The sequence below is a fragment of the Dromaius novaehollandiae genome, chromosome 2, assembly GCF_036370855.1.
Source record: "Dromaius novaehollandiae isolate bDroNov1 chromosome 2, bDroNov1.hap1, whole genome shotgun sequence".
Lineage (NCBI taxonomy): Eukaryota > Metazoa > Chordata > Aves > Casuariiformes > Dromaiidae > Dromaius > Dromaius novaehollandiae.
This window is the reverse complement of record NC_088099.1, coordinates 102,649,564-102,671,809: the sequence shown is the minus strand read 5'-3', so window position 1 is coordinate 102,671,809 and position 22,246 is coordinate 102,649,564. Positions and strand designations below refer to the sequence as shown.

The following is a 22,246-nucleotide window of genomic DNA, read 5'->3' as shown; positions in this document are numbered from 1 at the left end:
CTGAGCGTGTCCAAACAGTGATATAATATATTAAGCTTTGTAACTTGCCAAATCCTGGGCATATTTTCACAAGGACAGCAAAAGCAGTTCTCTTGCCCCAGGATAATGTGCTTCTGTAGAACTTCAAAACAAAGAAAACCAAAAGCCGCTCACAGTCTACCTTGTTCTGCAAAACAGCTTACCCAAGTTTTGCTGATACTTGTAAAGTCAGATTGGCTTGAGGTTGAACGCCACCGTGGAAGGCTGTTGTTTTGAATAGTTAAATGGTAGATACGTAGCAACAGAAAAATTCAGGTGCTAGAATGGAAAGTGTCAGACACCCTGACTGTTGGTACTTGTTGTCTTCTGCCTCCAGTTTTGCAAGGATAACCATTCTTGTTTCTGAAAATACTCCCTGGTGGGAAGTGCTCCTCTTGTGTCCTGGTGTTATATGGCTCCACTCAGAAGAAAAGTGGACAGTTTAGATGCCCTAAATGAGGGTAGATTGTTTTGCAAGGTGCCACATGCAACTTGCGATTCAGTCAGGTTGGTCAGTGTGCTCCCCACTTTGCGACCACATCCCCATTTCTCACTGCATGGTGTCAGGTGGTGGGGTGCTGCAAGACATTTGGACCTACATCACAGTCTTAGTCATTTTAGCCGATGCACATGGGCAGCCTCATTGAAGTCAAAGGGAAGTGTTTTTTGAGTCAAAATAATTCCAGCTGGTTAGAATATTATGCTTGTTGTCCAGTTACTGTTCTTCATGACAGTTCTCTATATCAGCAGCTGGAAGATAAAATAGTCAAAGAAATAAATTAGTGTTAAACTAAGTGTACTGAGATGATTTTGATCATTACCATTAGTAGAAAAGAACAATTTAAGACAAAAGCATGTACAGAGAGGCAATGTAACTGAGCAAAAGTACATCATGCATAGTGTAAAACAAACAAACAAACAAAAAAACCTCCCATCCCAAAACCCCCCTGAAGTTGCGTTCCTGTTTTTGCGACTGCCTACTTAAGGAACTTCAGGAATTCACTTTCCCTCCTTGTGTCTCAGATTCCTCATTTATTTAGTACGGTGTAATCCTGCTGACTTCATTTTTGTGAAGCATATAGCTTTCTGTCCCTGTCAGCATTTTGTAGGAAGTTATGGGTGGAAGTTAGTGACATTGCAAAACTAAGAGTGAATGCATTTGAAAACCAAATGTAGTATGCAATGTGTAATACTTGTCAGCCAGAACTAAAGGTTCATGGTGGGGAGAGGAAGTTTTTTCCAAGTAGTTGACTCTGTTACTGGAAGCAACTTGCAATATGAGTGACAAGTAATCTTCATGCAGCATTATGAAATGTCATACTACTTTTCTAGTGCAACTGTCCATGTGCACCTAGGCAGGGCTCATTCCTAGTTAGCACCTCGAAATATGAAATTTGCATTCTTTAATGCAGCTGGATAATTCTGAGGTTGTCGTATTCCACAGAATTGTCAAATACTGGGAGACGGGTATAAAATGCTCCAGCATATGCATGTTTGTGGACCTCCTGACCTTTGGTTTTGGCAAAAAACTTGATACCGCCCCTTCTTAGTTATTGTTTTAGATTGTACCAGCAAGGATATTTTACGAAAGAACTGCTAGAGTTATCAAGCGCTGACACAGTAACTGCCAGAAGACTTGTAGCCAGGGACAGAGACGTGAGAGGGTCAGTTGTGTGGCTTTGCCAGTTCGGCTGACTCTCCTGGTGAGTTCTGCTCTGAAAGCTGTGTGCTCTGTGTCTTGCTGATAAAATCTAGGAACTGAATCCTGATCTTTGTTGGCAGCATTTTCAATCTAGGAGCAATTCAGTGAGCCAGCTGGTGGCAATGAATCCAGCTCTGGTAAAATACTAGAAGAAAAATAAGCCATGGTAGAAAGTAACGCATAATATTAAGGCAAAGGAGAGGGTATGCAACCAAGCTGGTGAATGCATCCTTTTACTGAGCAAATAAAATGGAGAAGTAAAATTAGAGGGATGAGCATCTGTCTTTATGCTGGCTTGCAAAACCAGATGAGAACTGCAGTCTAAGTGCAATCTGGAGTTTCTGCCCAAAAAAGGGAGACAGAAACATCTGAAGAGCAGAGCTAGTCCAACTCCAACCTAGAGGTGGTCAGCTCACATAAGGGAGCTTATTGTGCTGGGAGACTGGGAATCCACAGTGGCTGGGTAAAAATATCAGATAGTGAATGGACTCAGGGAGTGACGCTCATGTGAAACTGTGTGGTGTGTCGCATGGTGTTGAATATCTTAGCTTGGTTACAAGAATAGAAAGTGGGTAAAATGCAAAGCTGTCTCCAGGGGAGAGCTTCTCATAATAGGGAATACAGGAGGGAGAGAGGGCTGACCCCAAACGGATTATTAGCACGCCTGTCCGATCCCGATGAGCAGCGTTTGTTTACACGCATACTCTCTCAAAAGTAGTGGCCGCTGTGTGTTGTGTCAGCAGTCACATCTGCACGCAGAGCCTAGCTTACCTGTGGGTAGGGGCAAGTGTGTTCAGTCCAGATTCAGCTGCACCTGTTTATGAACCCTGTTACCATCAGTCGATGGTTGTAGGATAAGCAGCCTACTTGGTGAAAAGTGAGTACTTTTTTTTTTTTTTTTTTTTTTTAACATGGTGGAAATAAATCTGTTTTTTAACTCTTGCCAGTACTTTAAAAAATACACAAGTACTTGGCTTCCATATTAGAAAGACATGCTAGAAGGCAGGAGGAGCTTTACTTTTTTTTTTTTTTTAAACCCCAAAAGAATACCAGAAGGCCTGTTTGAATTTGTATGTGCAAACAGTTACTGTAATTTTGGATGCTGTGCAACTTGGAATTTTTGTAGCTAGAGAAGACAGTACTGGTCACGTTTTCCTTTCCAAGTACGCTTGCCCTGTTTAACATTTGACTGTTTTTTTATGTTGAGCTTCAGCTCTTGCTCTGTGAGTCTGTTCAACAAGTTTCTTGACATTTATGTTTTTTTAAACTTTGACCTTTATTAAATAAAAAGGTCATTATGAGAAAATGAACTACTTCATTTGTGCAAGCATCTATGGGCCATCTCCAGTTTTCCCTTTATTTGTTCTTAGTTACATGTTTGTTCTGTTGAAATAAATGGTAAAGTAAGCTACTATTCCACTGGGGCAGAGGTATTAAAATCTGGCAGGGCTGTGTTGTCGCTAGCGCATACAATTCGTTATATTGTTACGAAAAAGTGAAATCTTCTTTTCTGATTTTCTTTGCTCACATGCAGAGGAGGAAGTCAACGGATGACATGGATTGATAGCTGCTCCAGGAATGATTTGGGACTTTTTTTTTTTTTTTTTAATCACGTAGCTGTCCACTTCAGTTGCGTTACGTAGCTGTGGGAGTTGTGACACACCTGTGCTCACACTGGCTCTGCAGCATGTGCCAGCAGCTTTCTGAAGCGCGACGTCACCCGGGCTTGTGTCAGAGCTGTGCCGGCTCCCACGCGGTGCTTCTCTTGCCCGGACCCAAGTGCCGCATTTGGAGTGCACGTAGCACCATGCCCGGGCTAAGCATCCCTCTATGAATAGGTCTGGTGCAGTAATTGCAGCCGTCACTACACCCAAGGGTGGCTGCTTTGAGGGAGAGGATTAAAGGGAGCAACGGGACAGGGTGACAGCGACGTCGGGGAGGCGGGAGGGAGGGAGAGCTCAGAAAGCCCCACCTCCGGTGACTCACTGAAGCAGCCTGCATGGAGATCCTGGGTCACAGCCGCTCCGGCTGCGAGAAGGGGCTTTGCTCAGCCCGCTCCTGGGCCGCCTGCAGTCACGGCTCTCCCATCGCTCATCTGCAGCGAGTGGGAGAGATGAGTGCAGCTGTTGGGCGTAACTTCCCAGGGCCCCGCGGTGGGGTGGAGGCCGGGAAGGGTTTTTTGTCCAAAAGGAGAGGAGTATCTGGAGCTGGGTGGGGTTGCCCAGGAGCAGAAACCAATTTGCTCTTCCCCATCTCCTTCCCTCCACCTTCCCCCGAGAGAAAAGTAAAGAAATCTCCTCCTGAAGGGGAGCATGTCTGTAGCTTGTTAATTTTTCTTTATAGGTGATGAAAGCCCTTATGTTGAAAGCTGCCCTTTCTGCATCTCCCCTTCCCCGTGAGCCTCCTCTGCAGCGCCGGGTACCAGGGGCGAACCCGGAAGTCTGCTCCCTGCCGTGTTGCGGGCAGAAGTCCAGCTGGAGGAAGTTGCCCATCTTTTTCTTCTGCCCACTTTTTCTTTTTTTATTATTTCTAGTTTAGCATGAGATTTTCAGTGGTCTTAAGGAGAGCTACATTGATTGCACAAATGATGTGAGACAGAAAGCAGGATAATTACGATGACAGTGGAAATTTATGTATGGTACGTATTGGCAACTGGAATGGGAGGAGTCCGAGGATGTAACAGCATAGCTGTGTGGTTCATCCTTGCCTTGCTGCCCTTGGTTCTGCTTGTGGCAAGTGTTAAAGAGCACAGGCTGGAAAGGAGCAGAATGATGCCACATTTTTTATTTAAGATAAGGCCTGGAAATTAACGCTGCTTTTATGTGCTAACTTCCACAATTCCAGCAATGTGGTGTTAGTGATCTGTATATATGAAAATTTCAGGTTTGGTCTACTCCTGTATGAGTTCGGATGTATAAATTCGAGAACATTAAATATCACCTTCCCTTTCCCATACTGAGTCCCAGGTAAAGCAGAGCACAACGTTTCTTTAGTCTTTTGGTAACAGAATGGTGGGTGTGAATATTTGGCATTTGAAGAATCTTGACTACTGAAATATAAAATTCAGAAGGATCAAATTGGAAGCCTTTGCTGTTTGACTGCATTATCCTTCAAATCAAGACTGATGAATTTTGTTTAAAATTTCGCTCTGAATTGCCTCTCCAAAATGTCATTCCTTTTCTTTTCTTTTTTTTTAAAAAAAGAAAATTTACATTGCCGACACATTGGAAGTGACTCAGAGGAGAGTGTAATGCGAAGGAACAGGCATTGCTTATATAAACTTTCCTTGCATAGGTGCTGCTTGTCGTAAGTGTAGCAAATTCTGGCTTGCCTCTTGAACAAGCTGCACAAAGGATTGACTATTTCTTAGAGCATGTTAAAGTGCTTTTCTATCTTAATTAGTATTTCAGATTTCAAGAATATTAGCTTACTCTTAGTAGAAAGCTTTTTAATGGTGTGTTTTCACATAGATGCCTTGTCTACTTTTTTTTTTAAGGTGCAATAGCATAGTAATAATTAAACAGACTGAGCTGATGTGTCATGTGGACTGAGCACCAAGGTCAGCCTGGTCATTGCACTGTCATTGCAGAGTTATATTACAGATCTGCTTTTGTGTTTTATCAGTTCTGTTTTCTCACCCACTTGTTTTTTACCCCTCTGCTAGGGAGCCGGGGTCCTAGTACCACATTCACATTGTGCAGGTGTGAATGTACAAGGTAAAAGCCATTTGAGAATGAAGCTCGTTTGAAAACAGCCTTCGCTGTTAACTGCAGTTTTTCTCTTTTGCTTATAATTGAATCTCTGTGTTTGGAACTGAATAGCTTTCTTCTCTCTGCTCTGTAATCATATTTATAGAAAAATGGGAAACTCTGGCCAAGACTCGCTCTCACATGATAATACAGCAGCTGTTTTTTTGGTACATCTGCAAAGTTACCTTGCAAGTACAGGGCTTTTATTTCTGCTCAGGTGTTGAGCCATTGCTCTGCCTATGCCACCAACCGCCTCCGAACCAGTTCCAAGCTCTGTTTTCTGGAGTCGTACCTTCCTTGTTTGACTTGGCACTGTGCATGGGCAGACTTGTGAAATTGTAAGGAGAGGAGTTTTTTTGTTTTTTAAGTTCATCACGAGCAAAGTATTACCATATGTTTCAGTTGCTTTATTTGATATACTGGACTTTTCAGAATTTCCACATTTGTGTAACAGCTTTTTGAAAGAAACTTAAGCAAGATGAAAAACATGGTCGTATCACCTAGAATTCCCTTCTCTTTTGCTTCTTGGACTGTGCTTCTAGATTTAAAAAAAAATGTAGGTATTGTTGCTATTTAAATATGGAAGAGAGTACTGATGACAAAACAGAGAAGTTGTTAGGCTTCCTTTAAAAAAAAAAATTCTTTTTAAGTTTCCGATGGTTAGGCTTGGTGGTTTGTTCCATTTTAAATTAACACGCGCGTTTGTCAATATAGCCCAACGCTTGCCAGAGCTAGTTAGGTTTTGGAGTTCAGCACCTGTAAGCTTTCCTTGGTGCCGGTTTGCACGCCTGCCTGCATCTGCAGTGCTAACTGTGTTCAGAACTCACTGAACATTATTTGGAGGAGACTTGGGCTCCCTTAGTGCTGGCAAGGGAGGGCAGCCCTGGATAAGCGTGCGCTCCAGATCCATCCCTCGCCCCGAAGATGGCCAGCGCCGGCAAGGGCCCGATCCCCGCGAGACGGGCCACTCGCCCGAGGAGCCCCGGCTCCTGCGGGGACTGTGGCTGAAGCCCGGGCGGGGGGGCCGCGTCCCTTCACAGCATGGTTGGCGTGTTAATTTTAGCTGTCGAAGAATATGGAAAGAGCAGGGATAACATGAGCCCTCGGCCTGCACACTGTCTCTCTAAGAAACTGTTTTTAATGCCCTTGTCAGAGCCGGTGCTCAGCATATATAACAGCTGCCTTGTTTGCTTATAGACACGTCTCTTGCCCGTGTTTGACTGGTCCCATGATAAAACATGTTTTGGGCCTTTGCTGCCTCTGAAATGCAAGCTTTACCTACAAAAGCAAATGTATCTGTGGTTGAGGCATCTCTCGGCACTGCCACAACACAAGTGATGAGCAGCAGTTCGAGGTCAGGCTTCATTGCTGAGTTGTCGTGTCCCTTGCACGTGCTATTTATCCATATGCTGAGGTACCTGCAAGAGTTTCCCAGAAGCGCTGTTTGCTTTCACATGAGGCTTTTTCATCACTTCTAAAAAATTTTCTTTCGGTAGCCTGCGAGTGCTTCAGGTGACTGCTCTACCCCCTTACTAACCCCATGGTTTTGGTGGCTGTGTGGGGTTTTCTCGTTGAAGATGGAAGCGCTGCATCAGGGGCTGGGTATTGCCGAGGTGGCTGGAGGAGAGCTGCAAATCCGGGCACCAAGCGAGTGCTGCCTGTTGGCATTCCCCGACAGTGACCAAAGATTGCCGTCACGTTTAGCAGCTCTCTTTAAGTAAACATTTGCTTTGTAAATGGCTTTGGTTCTGTATTTAATGGAACACAGGCAGTATGCTGGCAATAATTATAAAGGTAGGATGCAAGTGAATTGACAGGGGAGATAAAGCAGATTAAAGCTCCAGAGCATAATATTTATGTCCCAGCCTTCTGTGTACCGTGATAACAAAGGCAGTGTTACATATACTTCACACTTGTGTCTTTCACCGCTCAGAGACTGAGAATCCAATTGCTGTGCGAGTGACTTGGTTATCTCTTCATTTTCAGGGAATTAAAAAAGGTCTGTGGAAGTTTATGTTGTGATAAAAAGGACAACAATGGGAGTTTGTTAGGGACAGGACAGGGAGGGGGTTGCTTCAGGATTTTGTCAGAAGACGTTTCTAATTGCAGGATGTTTTTTTAATGAGTAGGCACATGTCCTTTTCCTTGACAGGGAGGGCGACAGCGGTATGGGGAGAGCGAAAGGCGGGAGGCAGCGCAGACCTGTGAAAAACTCCTAGTGCAGATAATACTCACTGGCAAAATCAAACTACTTTGCGTTCCCTGGTGTTTGCTTCTGGGAAACCCATGCTTTAGTTAAAAATGGGAGCCATAGCCACAGGGACCCGTTTTGAGTGAAATGGTGTGCCACTTGCTGGAGCGGCTTGCCGAGTCGGGAGCGGACGTGACCCTTCAGCGCTGGGTTGGGAGCTCTGTCACGACGCAGGGCTGAGACCCCAGATGTCCAAAAGGTGACAGCCTTGATTGCTGACACGTTGGCCAGATGTGGCTGTGCAGTCCTTATTGCCCGTAGCATAGCTATGTTTACAACACCTTTGATTTTTTTTTTTTCTTAATGTAAGTTTGCTTTATGTAACAAATTCTCGCTTAGCTGAATTTGGAGTGAGAACTGAAGCAACACAAGAAATCGTAGCCATAAAGTGTGGATATGATAAGACATTGCTCCTGCATTTATCTTTGGGATGCACTGGCTATGCAGGGGGTGTAGAAGTATCATAAATGTTGAACTTGTTTCAGGTGTTTCTCCTCTGACCTGCCTCCACTTCACTGCGGCGAGGAAAGAGCACTAGTACATTTTTTTCTTTTAAAGAAAGTATACTACTCCTAACAGCTTTAAGAAACGTCAGTGAAAGTTTATGGAAGGGAAATATAGTATAAGCATTTGAAGCAAATGCATACATTTGAGTTGAGTGCAGTAGCATGTTTCGAGCAGTGATTTTAAAAGGCGGTGTTTACACTTTTGCAGCTGCTTGCTATTTAGGTCTGATTTAGCCTTTCCCTGTCACTGAATTTTTTAATCTCTTTTATTTTAATAATAATTTTTAGTAAAAATTCAGGAAAATAAAATGGTGCAAAGCCAATGAAGTATTTTATGTCAAAAAGTGGGAAGATTGTCAAAACGCTGCGATCTCAGCTCTTATTTCACTCTCTGCCGACATGTGATACTCAGTTCTCTTGTGCTGTATTCTCTGAACTTCCAATGAACTTAATAGTTAGTAACTGGTAAAAAGTGCCTATGATTAAAATGGCCTTTCTGTGGTGACAGGGTTTTGACACGCTGTGGCTCCGTTCTGCATTTAGCAGGTTCCTGGTATCGTGGGGTGAGAGGAAGGAGGCTGGCCTAATGCGAGAAAAATGTTCTTAAACTTAGAGCAGTCAGTAAGTCATTTTATTCCTTTCCTTTCCAGGTGTGACATCTGTTGTATTACCTTTCGTACTCATCGGGGCTTACTGCGCCATAATGCAGTTATCCATAAGCAGCTTCCCAGAGACCCCACGGGAAAGCCTTTCATTCAGAACAATCCTTCGATCCCAGCAGGCTTCCATGATTTGGGATTCACGGACTTCTCCTGTAGGAAGTTCCCCCGCATTTCTCAGGTACTCTTTGTTCTTAACAGTTTTAAGATACCAGATGATGCAGTGCATATCTTCCGAATCCATTGAAAGATTTGTCTTAGGTGAGGCAGAACCTGGATATAGAGTATTCTGTGAAAGCACATAGTGTTACTACTATGGTAGTGTCTGCCTACACTTCAAACATTTCCCTCCTCCTTTTTTTCTTTTTTCATCTAAAGAGTGTTTGAAGGGGGTTTTGAGCATCCTAGTGGATAGCTATTGTCATAAAGGTCTATAAAAATACTTTAAAGGAAGATGTCTGTGTTGTTAGATCCTTGACCCTCCCAGCCTACCCATTAGCTCCTTCCTTCCCAAAAGCATCCTACATCTAAAACTTAGAAAGAGGACTCATGGTAGGGAAGGCATTATTTACTTTAATTTACTGTAGAAAGGATGTAGCTGCGGTGTGAAAGATTTTATTGTCAAACTTTGGGAAGTCACCTTACTTAACTAAATGGTGATCTCTTTAGTGACTGTCTGCTTCACAAATCTGTGCCCCAAACACCTTTCCACTAAATGCCTTGCACAAGGTCTGAAAGTTTTGCATCTTTGTGGGGAAGTGGCTGGGGCAAGGCAGTGGGGGCAGTCTGTAAATATATTCTGAGACTGTAAAGTTCTGTATTGGATGATTGATATTGTTCCTCCCTCGGTTTGTAGAACCTTGCCTGCCTTAGTTATTAGAAGTCTGGATGAAACTGCTTATTGATTTAGGGGGAAAAAAAAAAAAGAAAGAAAAAAAAAAAAAGGAAAGATCAACAACACAGTCCAGCAGGACTATCCTTATTCGGAATCTATGCTTTTCTTACTCTCCTTGAATTAAAGCATTTCTAGCTCTTTTGGCTGTGAGGTGCTATACCTGAAGCTTTTCACTGCTACAGGAGAGCATATAAGTCATTCTGTAACTATAACAGAATTTCGATGGAAAAAAATACATTCAGGAAAAGAGAAGACATTTTTTAACAACTTGGTTTTGTTTCATTTGTAATTAGTGGCAGCCATTAAAGGTTAAATGTTGTTGCTTTTCTTTTTTGTAATATAATTCTGCTTCCACTGTGAGGCGAGACCTACGAAGTGTCTCAACAAACTGTGTAGAGTATATAGAGATCCTGCCAGCCCTCAACTTAAATTATCGCTTGTGCTCTGCTTTGATGCAGAACCTTTACAGCATATGAGCTATCTGGGTAACACGTAAATGCAGCGTTTGGATCCATGATCGTTTTCAGGAACAGGTATAAAATCCATTCGTGAAGATTAGTATTTTGCTTGTGAGAAGAAATATAATTAGACTTCACTAAACAGAAGCCTATAAGGTTTTGGCTTTGCTTTTGGTTTCTTGTTTTTGGGGAGAGTTGTCCTTGGTTCGTTTTGCTTTCTCAGATGCTTCTGTTTGCTTTCCTTCTATTTTCTTTGTAGCAATAAAGAAGATAGTCTTATTGTCCAACTTACTCAAGCTTGCTGGACAGTCTGCTGAGGCTCCTGTCCTCCAGTGAGGAGAGAGAGATTTCTGGAAGGGCAGTTCAGGGCAGAAATGTATTTGAATAGGACTCCGCATAGCCCTCTGAAGGAGTTTGCCCCTATAGAAGGGAACTTTTGGAAACTCAGCCCTTAATTTGTGTACACAACTTGGCTGGCTGAAAGTTATGGAGCAGGAATGCCCACCTCCATGCCAGATGGGTGGCGATTCCTCTAAACTCCTCAACTTGGGCAGTAAAGGACAGAGTGAAGCTGTTTTCTTTTGCAGCAGCATGCAATGTCTTTGCTAGTTTGAGATGTCTAAATCTTAAGGCTGACTACCTTATTTTTGCATATCTTGTAGGTCTGGTGTGAAACGAATTTGCGAAGGTGCATCAGCGAATTCCATCGATATATTTGCGAGACGTGTAACAAGGCATTCCCCATGCTATCGGCACTCAAACTGCACACAGAAACCCACGTGGTGGATCAGGGAAAAGACAAGCACAAGCCACAGTCCGCAACCCCACCTGGTGAGAACCCAGACCAGAAAGCCTTCATGGCATCCTTGGGCCTACAGTACACCAAAGACATCAAGCCTGTCAAGCAGGAGGACGATACGCAAGATGAGGTCCAAGAAATGCGGCTCAGAGCACTGAAGAGTAACCTACCTCAGGAACCCGGCAGCGCTGGCCTGCTCAGCCTCTCTCCTCTGGAAGCTGCCTCTATGGGAGGGTCATTTTCAGTCCTTCCCCCTACAAAAGAGAACATAAAGCTCCTCTCACTGCAGCCGTTCCAGAAGGGTTTTATCATCCAGCCTGACAGCAGTATTGTGGTAAAACCCATCTCCAATGAGTCTGCTATTGAGCTGGCTGACATTCAGCAGATCTTGAAGATGGCTTCTTCCGCTCCTCCTCAGATCAGTCTTCCTCCACTTTCTAAGGCACCTTCTGTCCCTGTGCAGTCCATTTTCAAGCATATGCCACCACTGAAGCCAAAGCCTTTAGTAACGCCCCGAACGGTCGTCGCGACCTCTACGCCTCCTCCCCTCATCAGTGCCCAGCAAGCCTCGCCTGGCTGCATCAGCCCAAGCCTCCCACCACCCCCTCTGAGGCTGATCAAGAACTCGGTGGATTCCTCCTCCAACTCTCACCCCCATCCAGGAGCCAAATTGAGTCCTTCGCAGTTGCTCCTCCAACCAAAAGTAGAGCCTTTAACTCAGCACGAGATGAAGACACAGCTGGAGCAGGACAGCATCATTGAAGCTCTTCTGCCTCTGAGCATGGAAGCCAAGATCAAGCAGGAGGTGACAGAAGGGGACCTCAAAGCCATTATTGGGGGGGCAGCAAACAAGAAAGCCCCGACCATGAGGAAAGTTTTGTACCCATGCCGATTCTGTGACCAGGTGTTTGCCTTCTCTGGCGTCCTGAGGGCTCACATCCGCTCTCACTTGGGTATTTCCCCATACCAATGCAACATCTGTGACTACATTGCAGCTGACAAGGCAGCGCTGATCCGGCACCTGCGGACGCACAGCGGGGAGAGGCCGTACATATGTAAAATCTGCCACTACCCATTCACAGTGAAAGCCAATTGCGAGAGGCACCTGCGAAAGAAGCACCTCAAAGTGACCAGGAAGGATATAGAGAAGAACATTGAATACGTCACCAGCAATGCTGCAGAGATGGTGGATGCTTTCTGCTCCCCCGACACCGTGTGCAAGCTGTGTGGTGAGGACCTGAAGCATTATCGGGCCCTCCGTATCCACATGAGGACACACAGTGGCTGCCAGAAGAAGAAACCCTTTGAGTGCAAGGAGTGTGGCACTGCCTTTTCAGCCAAGAGGAACTGCATTCACCATATCCTCAAGCAGCACTTGCATGTGCAAGAAAGGGAGATAGAGAATTATATCTTGGCAGTGGACTGCAGCGCTCAGGAGAGCCAGACAGACCCTCCTTTATTGGATGACAGCACTTACATGGACCGCAAGCCCATCACGCCTTTCCTGGAGCCACAAAATGGCTTCTTGCTTGGGGCACCATCTCACGTTCCCATCAAACGTGAGCCTGCAGGCAACTTTCCAATGGATTTTGATGAGCCCTTGGATTTCTCTCAGAAGAACAAAAGCCTGAGTGCTGTGCAAGTAAAGCAGGAGAACCTGTTTGGCTCTTCTCCCTTGTCCCTCTATGACTGTTCCATGGAGCCCATCGACCTGTCCATCCCCAAAGCCCTGAAGAAAGATAAAGATGATGTCCCAAGTGAAGCCAGGAAACAAGAGCTGGCTTCTTCTGGAAATAGTGATAAAGCCTATAACTGTCAGCAGTGCCCGCTGGCCTTCGGTGCCAATGGGAACCCAGAGAAAAACAGGGCTGTCAGACATTCCCAGCCACTGAAAAGTTCATTGCATTTGACTGTCCCGATCATTTCCCCAGCTCTCCTTGGCAATTCTGCCTTGCTGAGACCCTTGAGGCCTAAGCCACCACCACCTCTCTTGCCAAAGCCTGCAGTAACTAAAGAGCTGCCACCGCTGGCCTCCATTGCACAGATCATTTCATCTGTGTCTTCTGCTCCTGCTTTGCTGAAAACGGAGGCTGCAGACGCCAGTCCCAAGGCAGCGAGCAGCTCCACTGGGTGTGATAAATCAGGGAACGCCAAAGCAAAAGTGACAATCGTGACCGCCGTTCAGAAAGACTCCAGCCTTCCCAGTGACCTGACTCAGGCATGTGATCCAGAAAAGTCTCCCATTGCCGATGCTGGGTTGGCTAAGAAAAGAGGTAGGAAGAAAGGAACAAAAAATAAGCCTAAACTTAGCAGTGGTGTGGATCTGGAGTCAAGTGGGGAGTTTGCCAGCATAGAGAAGATGTTGGCTACCACAGACACTAATAAATTTAGCCCGTTTCTGCAGTCCACTGACAATTTCAAGGAAGAAAGTGGCAGAAATGGAACAAGTGAGGATGAGAAGGAAACTGCTGAAGATAAGCTGCTGAGAGGGAAGAGGAATGCTTACTCAGACTGCCTGCAAAAAATGCCCTGTCCTTACTGTCCTCGTGTCTTTCCATGGGCAAGTTCCCTGCAGCGGCACATGCTCACTCACACAGGTAAGGCAGCCTTGTGCTGTAAAGTAGATTGTAGCCTCTGAGGATTTTCCTTGTGAAAGGGCCTCCACGTGGAGGAATAGTCCCTTCTTCCTTTCTTGTCCTCTCTCTGATGCCTGAATAGTATTCTTCGCTATTTTGCAAATCGTCAGCAGTTCCTGTTGTATCGTGGTGGTGTTTAATTTTTCAGTGATGGAGTATTATCTGTGCTTTTGTGTGTCAAGGGGGCAAACTGTGTTAGGGCAAACCTGCTAAAACTCATTTGGCTTCAGTGGAGTGGAGTTACTTAGCATAGCTGGGAAAAGAATTTGGTTTCAGTTTTTCTATTATTTTTGTCTTATCTTGAAGGTGAACGTGTGTGTTGAATATTTCATTGTACCTTATGTGCTTGGTTTGGCTGCTTCCAGTGGCTGTTTGTCTACTTCAGTAATGATATAAAGATCCATAAAAATGAGAGCAAATAAGTATAGAATTGTGGAAGGAAAAGAAAATAATGTAGTGTTTAGCATTTTTTTTCTTGCGATAGCTTTTATTTGACAGATCAAAGAAGGAGGATGCAGGAAGTATTATCCTGAACGTTACATAGTAGCTTGCCTCTAGGAGGTGTTTCTTAATGTTAGACAACTGAAGGTGGGCTTATGCCCTAAGGCATGAAGATGTGTATGCAATCTTTAATATTGTGCCACTGTAACTACGCTCAAACCTGGTGTAAATGAAAAGGAGGAATGGGGAGGTTATTTTAAGTTTGGGGTTATTTTTCATTCTTTGATATAAAGGAAATACTGCATTGAATACTGTGCTGATTTCAAGTTTGCTCCTTTTTTTACCCACATTATAATAAATTAGCAGATTCTCATCCTGCTTCAGGAGAGAAAGAAAGAGAGCAAAGCTCTACTTTTTATTGCACCTCTTTAAGTCAGTCGTGGTTCTTCTCTATTTATCTCTTCATTATGAAATCTCAACTTCTGGCATAAAGAATAAAAGTCAGGGATATTTGTAAGAAACTTCTGGGAATTGAGTACAGCCTCATAAGAGATAAGATTATTTTTTTGGAGGAATTGAGGTTTTATGAAGCAACTCATTCATGTGCTTCTGTTGAAAAGGGAAAACTGGAGAGGTAAAAGATGTTAGCTAAGAGATTTAAAGGGAATCTGAGCTGTAGAGCAGTCCCTATCACAGTTTGCTTTGGGTGACATGAGGACATAACTTGCAAGGTATCAGTGCAACAGTGAGGCTATTGTTTCCTGGCCTGCACAGACCAAATTATTTCATGTTGTTAAGCATACAGTTTACTTTCAGTGGTGAAGGAGAGCTCTTTATTTGGATCAATTGTTTTCTAATTCCCTACCCTCCAAAAAAATATATAGTTACTGAAGAAGGCAGCAGTCTGTTCATGGGGCAGAAAACAATAGAGAGAGACTTTGCCGGACTAAGGGGTTTGACCTGCTTGTGGATGGCAGGCTTCCAAGGTAGCAGCACTGATGTAGACTCTTCATGAAGACAGGAAAAACGCACTCAGTCATGAGTTATACCAGTAGAACTTGTCTCCTCTGTCGCCACTGGGCTTGGAAGGAGAGACCATCTTTTCAGAAAGCCTGCGCTGCAATGCCCAGGGGAAAGTGAGCCACCGCAGCAGTGGCCGGGTTGGAGCCTCAGTGCAGATACAGATTTTGGTGATGCTATGGCAACTGCAATAAGCAGTTCAGATTCAGGTTGGTGTGCTCTGGCAACGCTGATGCCGAGCTCTTTCTGATCGTCATCAGAGCAGCGTTGAGGGAGTCTTTTTGCTGGAGAACCAGCCCACAGCAAACTTTGCCTGTCCTTGGGGCATGTCCTTTTAGGTGATGCTTGCACTCTGCTTCTAAATTAGTAGTTTGCAGCAGCTCCCGTGCAGCAGCAGCGTATATGAGATTTACTGGAGGGGACAGGGAAGGGTAAGATAGGAAGGCAGAGGAGGTTTACGCCAGAAGGGTGGTGCCAAAGCAAGCACTGGGATGCATTCAGATAGAGCGAGCCCTGTGGTGCCATGATGGCTGTAAGGTGGCATAGGAGGGGTTTGACAGCTGTGAGATAGCAGTCTGTTGGGTTTGTGTCTGGGGTGGGTGAGTTGATTTCCTGATAAAGACATATACGGTGTAGAAAAGCCACAGCGCAACACACTTCTTCTCCCCCCACCTATTGAATGAGAAGTGATTTGTTAGAAAGCTCTGGTTTTTAAAAGGAGTCGGGAAAATATTCTGTCCGCTTAGTTGTATTGCAAAGGGAAAATGAGAATTTTACTGTTTGGGCTTGAAGGCTGTTCCCTGACTTGGGCAGAGAGATATGCTGGTGTGAACAGGATAGCTGGGAGTCTCGGAAAAGCATATACATGCCAAGCTCACAAGTGGGGCACTGGGAATTTGGCATAGCTGGGTTTTATATGCTGTATAAAATTGTGTTTTGTTTGAACATGCTCAAACACTTGCTTTTAATACCTTTCTTTCTCTTGATGTCTTTATTGTTTATTTTACTCTTCTGTGTTCAGCTCACTTTGCCTTTTTTTGCTTTTTTCTCCTGCTCTCGACTTTTTTCATTCTTGTCTCAAAGTAAAGAGCAACAAAAAGGATGTGTCCTGCAGATGATACCGTTAGTTTTGCTCCTTTTAGAGTATGTACATCAGAGTAGGGTTAACATAAAATGAAAACAATGGTCTATTTTGACCCCAGTGGTATCTAACATTAACTTACTTGTAAATAACCTAAATCCGTTCACAGAAAATCACTTGAGGAGACCTTCAGAGAGAGGCTGCCAGATCACAGATGCGTATTGGTTTGCCAAACATGCAAAATAAATACTTAACACAGACATGAAATTGACAAGAAGATATCTATAAAAATAAATAAATAAATGAAATACAGTTACGCGTAACCCATTAACTTGTATGTTCCCTTTTGATGGGAGGACACAAGTCGTAACAGGGAGTAAAAAAGGTGGAAGAGTTTATATTCTTTGTTTATATGACCTAAGTCAAAATATAACTGTAGAGATCTTTACTTTGTAACATTTGTCCTTACCATGGTAATAATACATTTCCAGCAGGACTGCAGTGGCAGGAGGGATGTTAATTGAGGGGTATTAAGGGATGGTCTTTTTGTACACTCTGAATGCTTAGATGCCATTTTATGTTAAAAAAGCTCCCTTCAGGGTTTGGCTTCTGTGAAGTGTCCAGCCTAGAATAGTCCTGCTGTGTTGCTAACCAGATTTTACAGTTAGTTCTGAATCAATATACGGACACAGATGTATTTTCATCCAAGCCATGACCATTCTTGCAGAAAAAGTTAATAAAAAAAAAAATCACGTTACACTTTAACTGATTAGGTTACCTTCCAGTGAGTAAGTATGTTCTATCAGAAGAGCAGTTGCCATCAAGAGGGACAATATGAGGAGCTAGAAATACTGCCTTTCTGTGTGTGTGTGGGGGGGTGTTTTGTTTTGTTTTGTTTTTTAGTGTCTTTAAAGTTGAGGCTTTGGAAAGCAGTCTGGTTTCCATTTGGGAATAGCACTGTAACAGGGGGGTGAGAGTGGAGGGGGGTTGGAGTTTGCACAGTAAACAAGATTTCTGTTGGGGTTCAAGACTTCCAACCGGGATGTACATGTAGAAAGAAGAATGTCTTATCGGTTTGAAGTACTGGTCTGTATAACAAGTATTTTGTTGACATGAAAGTTTTAAAGCCTGAAAATATGAGAAAATTGTGAGCTGAGATGCAGGCTGAGTTTCAAGTAATTAATCCCCAGCTAATCCTGTCATTGCATGCTCGAAGAGAAATGTGGAAAGGAATTGGGCTGTCACAGAGCTAAAGGATTTCTGCTCAATTTTGGAAGTTGTGTTTTATATTTCCATTGTGAATGAAGCCACATAGAAGTACAGAAAGCGGTGGTATTCATAACCATAAATTTATGGTTGACTTAGTAGGCATCTGAAAAGAAAGTGACTTGTGAGCCTACACAAAGCAATGTCTTGACACTTTTTAAAAGTTGTGTTGGCACTGGAAGAAAATGAGAAAGAAACGCAGCCTCTCAGATATGTCTCTTGCACTTGCGAGATGCGGGGAATCCCTCCTGTAGCCTCAGATGTTAATTGAAACAGCACCAACTTGTGGAAGGTTAAAGTGAGAAAAGCGCTCACAGCATCATGTCAAAGAGAGACTGCTGTTTGGTGGGAGGAGGTTGTGTGTGTTTAAGGATTTTGGGCGTGAGGGGGGAAGGTTTGACAGGGGCTGATCTCCTTTTACATATAACCATCCTCACGATCGCTTTCTTTGTCACAAAGACATCTCGCAGGCCTGCTTTCCTCATTCCATTGCGTGATGCTGGCTTTTCTTTCAGCTCCTCCTGTACTTGGTCTCTTCCCTCATTTTAGTCATTTAAATGAATTACAGACATGAAGAACTTTCTCCTGTAGGGAAGTGATTGATTTTTCAGCACGTGGGACTGGATTCCACCAAAATCAATGACAGGATGCCTTCTGGCTTTGATGGAAATTGCGTCAAATTTGCAGGTGTGATAGGCATCTCAGAGGAGAGCCAGTTTTTGAGGAGCTTGCAATAGCGTATTGCAAGTTATGTGCAATAGCATAGCTGGTCACCTTTGACCAGGGAAACAAGGGGGCTTTTTCCATTGAAACAGAAAAGGACAAAACTTGGGTTGTGACAGGTTGTTCTTAGAGGTTAATGACCAGGTGTCTCAGAAGGGGAGGGAAGGAGGTAAGGGAGGGAAGGAACAAACCCACAAAGTCTCTTACCACACCTTAGGAGGACAGGTAAATCTATTATTTTTCCTGCTTCAGGTCAGAAGCCCTTCCCCTGTCAAAAACGTGGTGTCTTCTTTTCTACGAAATCTAACTGTGAATGCCACTTCTTGCATAAACATTGAGTTGCCAGCTGCTCCCTGAGAAGAAACGGGCTTACCCCCCGGTCTAAAGAGAGGGATGCTGGATCTCCTGATAGCACAGGTAGTTTTCTTTCAGATTGTTCAGAATAAAAAGACCAAGGTGTGTTTAATCTGACTGGACGCTGTAGACAAGTAAAGCTTAAGAAATGCCATGCTGCCTTAGCACAGTGGTCTGTCCAGCCAAGTACTCTGTCTCCAGTGGCATCAGTGGGATATGCTGGTTAGGACAAGCTGTGAGCCTGGCCATGTCCGTCAGCTGGCTCCTCTTATGCCCTACCAGCATCCACCACTGCTGCAGAGGGTTGGATGTTAGGGGATACATCCCTGCCTGTTCCTTTAGTATCATTTATAGACCTGTTGTCTGAGAGTCTCTCTAATAGCTTTTTGAACCCGCTGATACTGTCTGCTTCCAACCTCATCTGGCATCAGGCTCCAGGAGTCCACTATCTGCTGTGTAAAGAAATTCTTTTTAAAATCTGTTTTAAGCCGATCCCCTGCTTGTTTCAGTGAGTGCCCCTCAGCTGTAGTATTGCAGGATTTGGTGAGTAGCAGTTCTGTGTTCACCTTCTCTGCTGCCTTAATGACTCATAAACCTTGGTGATTTCCCAGCCCCCCTTTCTTAGTCTTCTGCCCTCCAAAATGAGGATCCTGAGCCTTTCTAGTGTCTCCTCCCAAGGCAGCTGCCCCATCGCTTGGATCGGTTTGGCTGCCCTTCTCTAACACCACTAGGTCCTTCCTGAGATGCGGAGACTAGAAATGCATACACAGCTTGAAATGAGGGCACACTGAGGCTTTACACAGCTGCAAAGTGTCACCCTTTTGCTTGTTCTCAGTACCCTTGCTGATGGTTCCCAGCATTTTTGGCTCTATTTTGGCTGCTACTGCAGGCTGAGCCAGTGATGTCGGCGAGCTGTCATTGCTGGCTCCTAGATCTCTTGCCTGCATTGGAACTGCCAGTTCCAAATTCAGCATCACATAGGCATGGTTCAGATTATTTTTCTGGAGATACTTTACCTTACATTTATCTGCCCTGAAGCTCATCTGCCATCTTTTTGCCTGCTGAAGTTTTGTGAGTTTTGCAGAGAAGCGAGTTCATTGTTAGATCATGCAAGGCTTTATTTTGGTCTTTTAGGGGCATTTAGAGTGGCAGTTAGTCAGAAGGGACAAGCTGACATGGAGCTAAGGGCAAATACAGTAACTCAGTATTTCTTTGTACTGTCTGAATGCAGTACACCCGGGAAGGAAGCTCAGCAGATGGTTGTACATGTCCCTTGCCTGAAAAGTGTTTGCTCGAGGGAGCCATTGTTGTAAGGCGTTCACACCTCGGAGGAAGAGAGTGAGTCGTGTCGGTTTGAGTAGGTCTCATAAAAGAGTTGTTCAAGTAATGATTCTAAAAGCAGCAAGAACTTGGCTGTGTGCATCAGCATAGTTAAAGCTACAGATCAGTTGTTACGCTCAGCCTCAGTATAACAGCTGATCAAACTGCACGAAAGTATACACAAGGTATTTCCTTTAATATTTTTAAACTTCCATTTGTTTGGGAACATCTGCTGTCTTCATGGCTTCCCCCCCCTTTTTTTTAACATGGCAGGTTGCACTGCAGTGATTCAAATGTAGTAATACAGGTCTCAGTACTAGTCTGGCATTAAAATCTGCCATGCTGGAGACATGTTACAACATATTTGATCTTGCCTATCATGATGAGATGAGGTTGTCTTGTTACTATGTTAACAGCCCTTACCTTCGCAGCGCTGTAGCATGGTATCTGGGGTGTCACGTGGGTTGATCCTGCCTGTGCAGACAACAGATGGTTACAGCATGAGGGAGGAAGATTCATGTTATAACATGATCCCCTCGCAGAACAAAAGTGTGCGGAAAGGACTCCAAACATGCTCCTCTTCTTCAACCTTTACAACAGAGTGAAACAAAAATGCTCTAATCGGGGTTACTGCAAACTCTCTTTGCAGTTGCAGGGACTGTGGTGCAGCTCTGCTAAGCAGCGGAGCAAGAACGAAAGCGCCTGCAAAGCTGCTCAGGAGAGCCCTGGCATGACGCGGAGGATGGGTAGGATTTTGTTGGAACATAAATGTTGTTCTTAGCGCTTGCCTTCAGCCGCGTTGGGCTGGTCAGGGTGGTTGGACCTGCCCCCACAGGCAGAACCGTGGGGCACGGTTGGATAATACAAAGCGCTTCTTGGCTGTACTGGCTCGACCTGTTCCCGGCTGTTCGTCCCCACAGCTGTAACTGACCCAGCTGCCCAAAAAATGATAAGGGCAAGAGGAGGGACCTGCATTTGTTAGATCAGTTCCCGGATCTGGCTTGCAGTATGGGCCTAAAAGAGGACATTGATGCAGCTGAGGTGTGGAGTTGGCAATATCTCCTGGGAGGGCGTTGAGGGACAGATGCTGTTGAAATTGGATTTGCTGTCAAATGCTTTCTATCTTCAAACAGCAGCCTTAGAAAGCAAGGAAGGAGCCCAGATCCTATACTGTTATAGTTACCATGTACATTTTAAAGCACAGCTTAGTGTTTTTAACAGGCTTTGCCAAGCGGTGTTTAATCACAGTCCAGAATCATTCAACAGCTTTGGACTTGTGGTCTCCCTCCATTGTCCAAGAAAAACGGATTTCAAGATCAGTGGAAGGAAATTACAATTTGAAACTGTGGTTCAGTTTAAAACGGGGTCTTTTCTCTTTTAGTGCCAGTTTTAAAAGGTGGGTGAATAGCGTGGCTGAGGCTCACATACAGAGTCCTCGCAAGGGCTGTACTTGGAAGTGAATAATAGTCCAGATTTCACTGTATGCCGAAAGTGAGGGGAAAGAAGGGGGATGCTTGGATGGTGTTTGGTCAACCATAAACTAAGCGAAGAGGAAAGCTTTAAGATGAGGTGTAAGACAGGAAGTGTAATTGAATAGAGTGTCTTTGGGAAGAAGTTTATAGAGGGTTTCTTTTGGTCTTGTTTTAAAACAAAACAAAAAACAGGATGGTGGTTTTGAATAGGATTCAGAGACAGGGAGTCTGCATAAGTGATGGGGCTTGTGCACGTCCTTGCTGCATGGGGCAAAAGAGAGTAGTCTGACAAATGTACCTGAAATAAATGGAGAAGGTCTCACCTGGAAGAAGAGGCTAGCAGCGGTTGGACTGGTGGAGGCTTGTACCAGAGGAGAGGACTAGAAATAAACTGTGGAGCAACTTAATGAATCGCCCGTTTTCATCACATTAAGGCAACTCTGCCTTTGTCTCTTTAGGGCTTTCTGAATGCTGCTTTCTTGCAACAAAATATAGTTGAGAGAGGAGAGCTGTGGGATGGGAATGGGATAAGGGATTATCTGTTACGTAATACCGAGAGACACTTTCCCAAGGAAAGATCCCTTTCTTAAAGAGGCTTGCCCCTAATGTGAGAGATTCAGAAATGGCTGCTCTCTGCTAACTAGGCAAATATTTACAAAGTAAGTATACTTAACAGTGAATTTTCCGATTAGCGTTTAGCAGAATTCATCTTTGCTCTAGAAATCTGCCACCCTGTGATCCGTCCAGAAATCATGTGAGCCCTGATTATAGTGGAGGACTTTTTGTTTTTCAAGCTGTTCTAGCAGTCTGCACCTCTGAACTACATTTGTGGTTATTTCCTAGAGGACAAAGGGCTTGAAACTATGTTTTCTCTGTCAGGCAAAGTTTAATAGCGA

At 44.3% G+C, this 22,246-nt stretch overlaps 1 protein-coding gene across 5 annotated transcripts in view; it reads left to right on the top strand.

Moving 5' to 3' along the window:
* Positions 1–22,246, top strand: part of RREB1 (ras responsive element binding protein 1) — a 125,310-nt gene that overhangs the window by 89,150 nt on the left and 13,914 nt on the right. For all 5 annotated transcript variants that reach the window (XM_064507067.1, XM_064507068.1, XM_026114837.2 and 2 more), the window contains 2 exons: positions 8,877–9,066; positions 10,901–13,634. In XM_064507067.1, the coding sequence (XP_064363137.1) occupies positions 8,877–9,066; positions 10,901–13,634 (2,924 nt within the window). The remainder of the gene's footprint in view (positions 1–8,876; positions 9,067–10,900; positions 13,635–22,246) is intronic.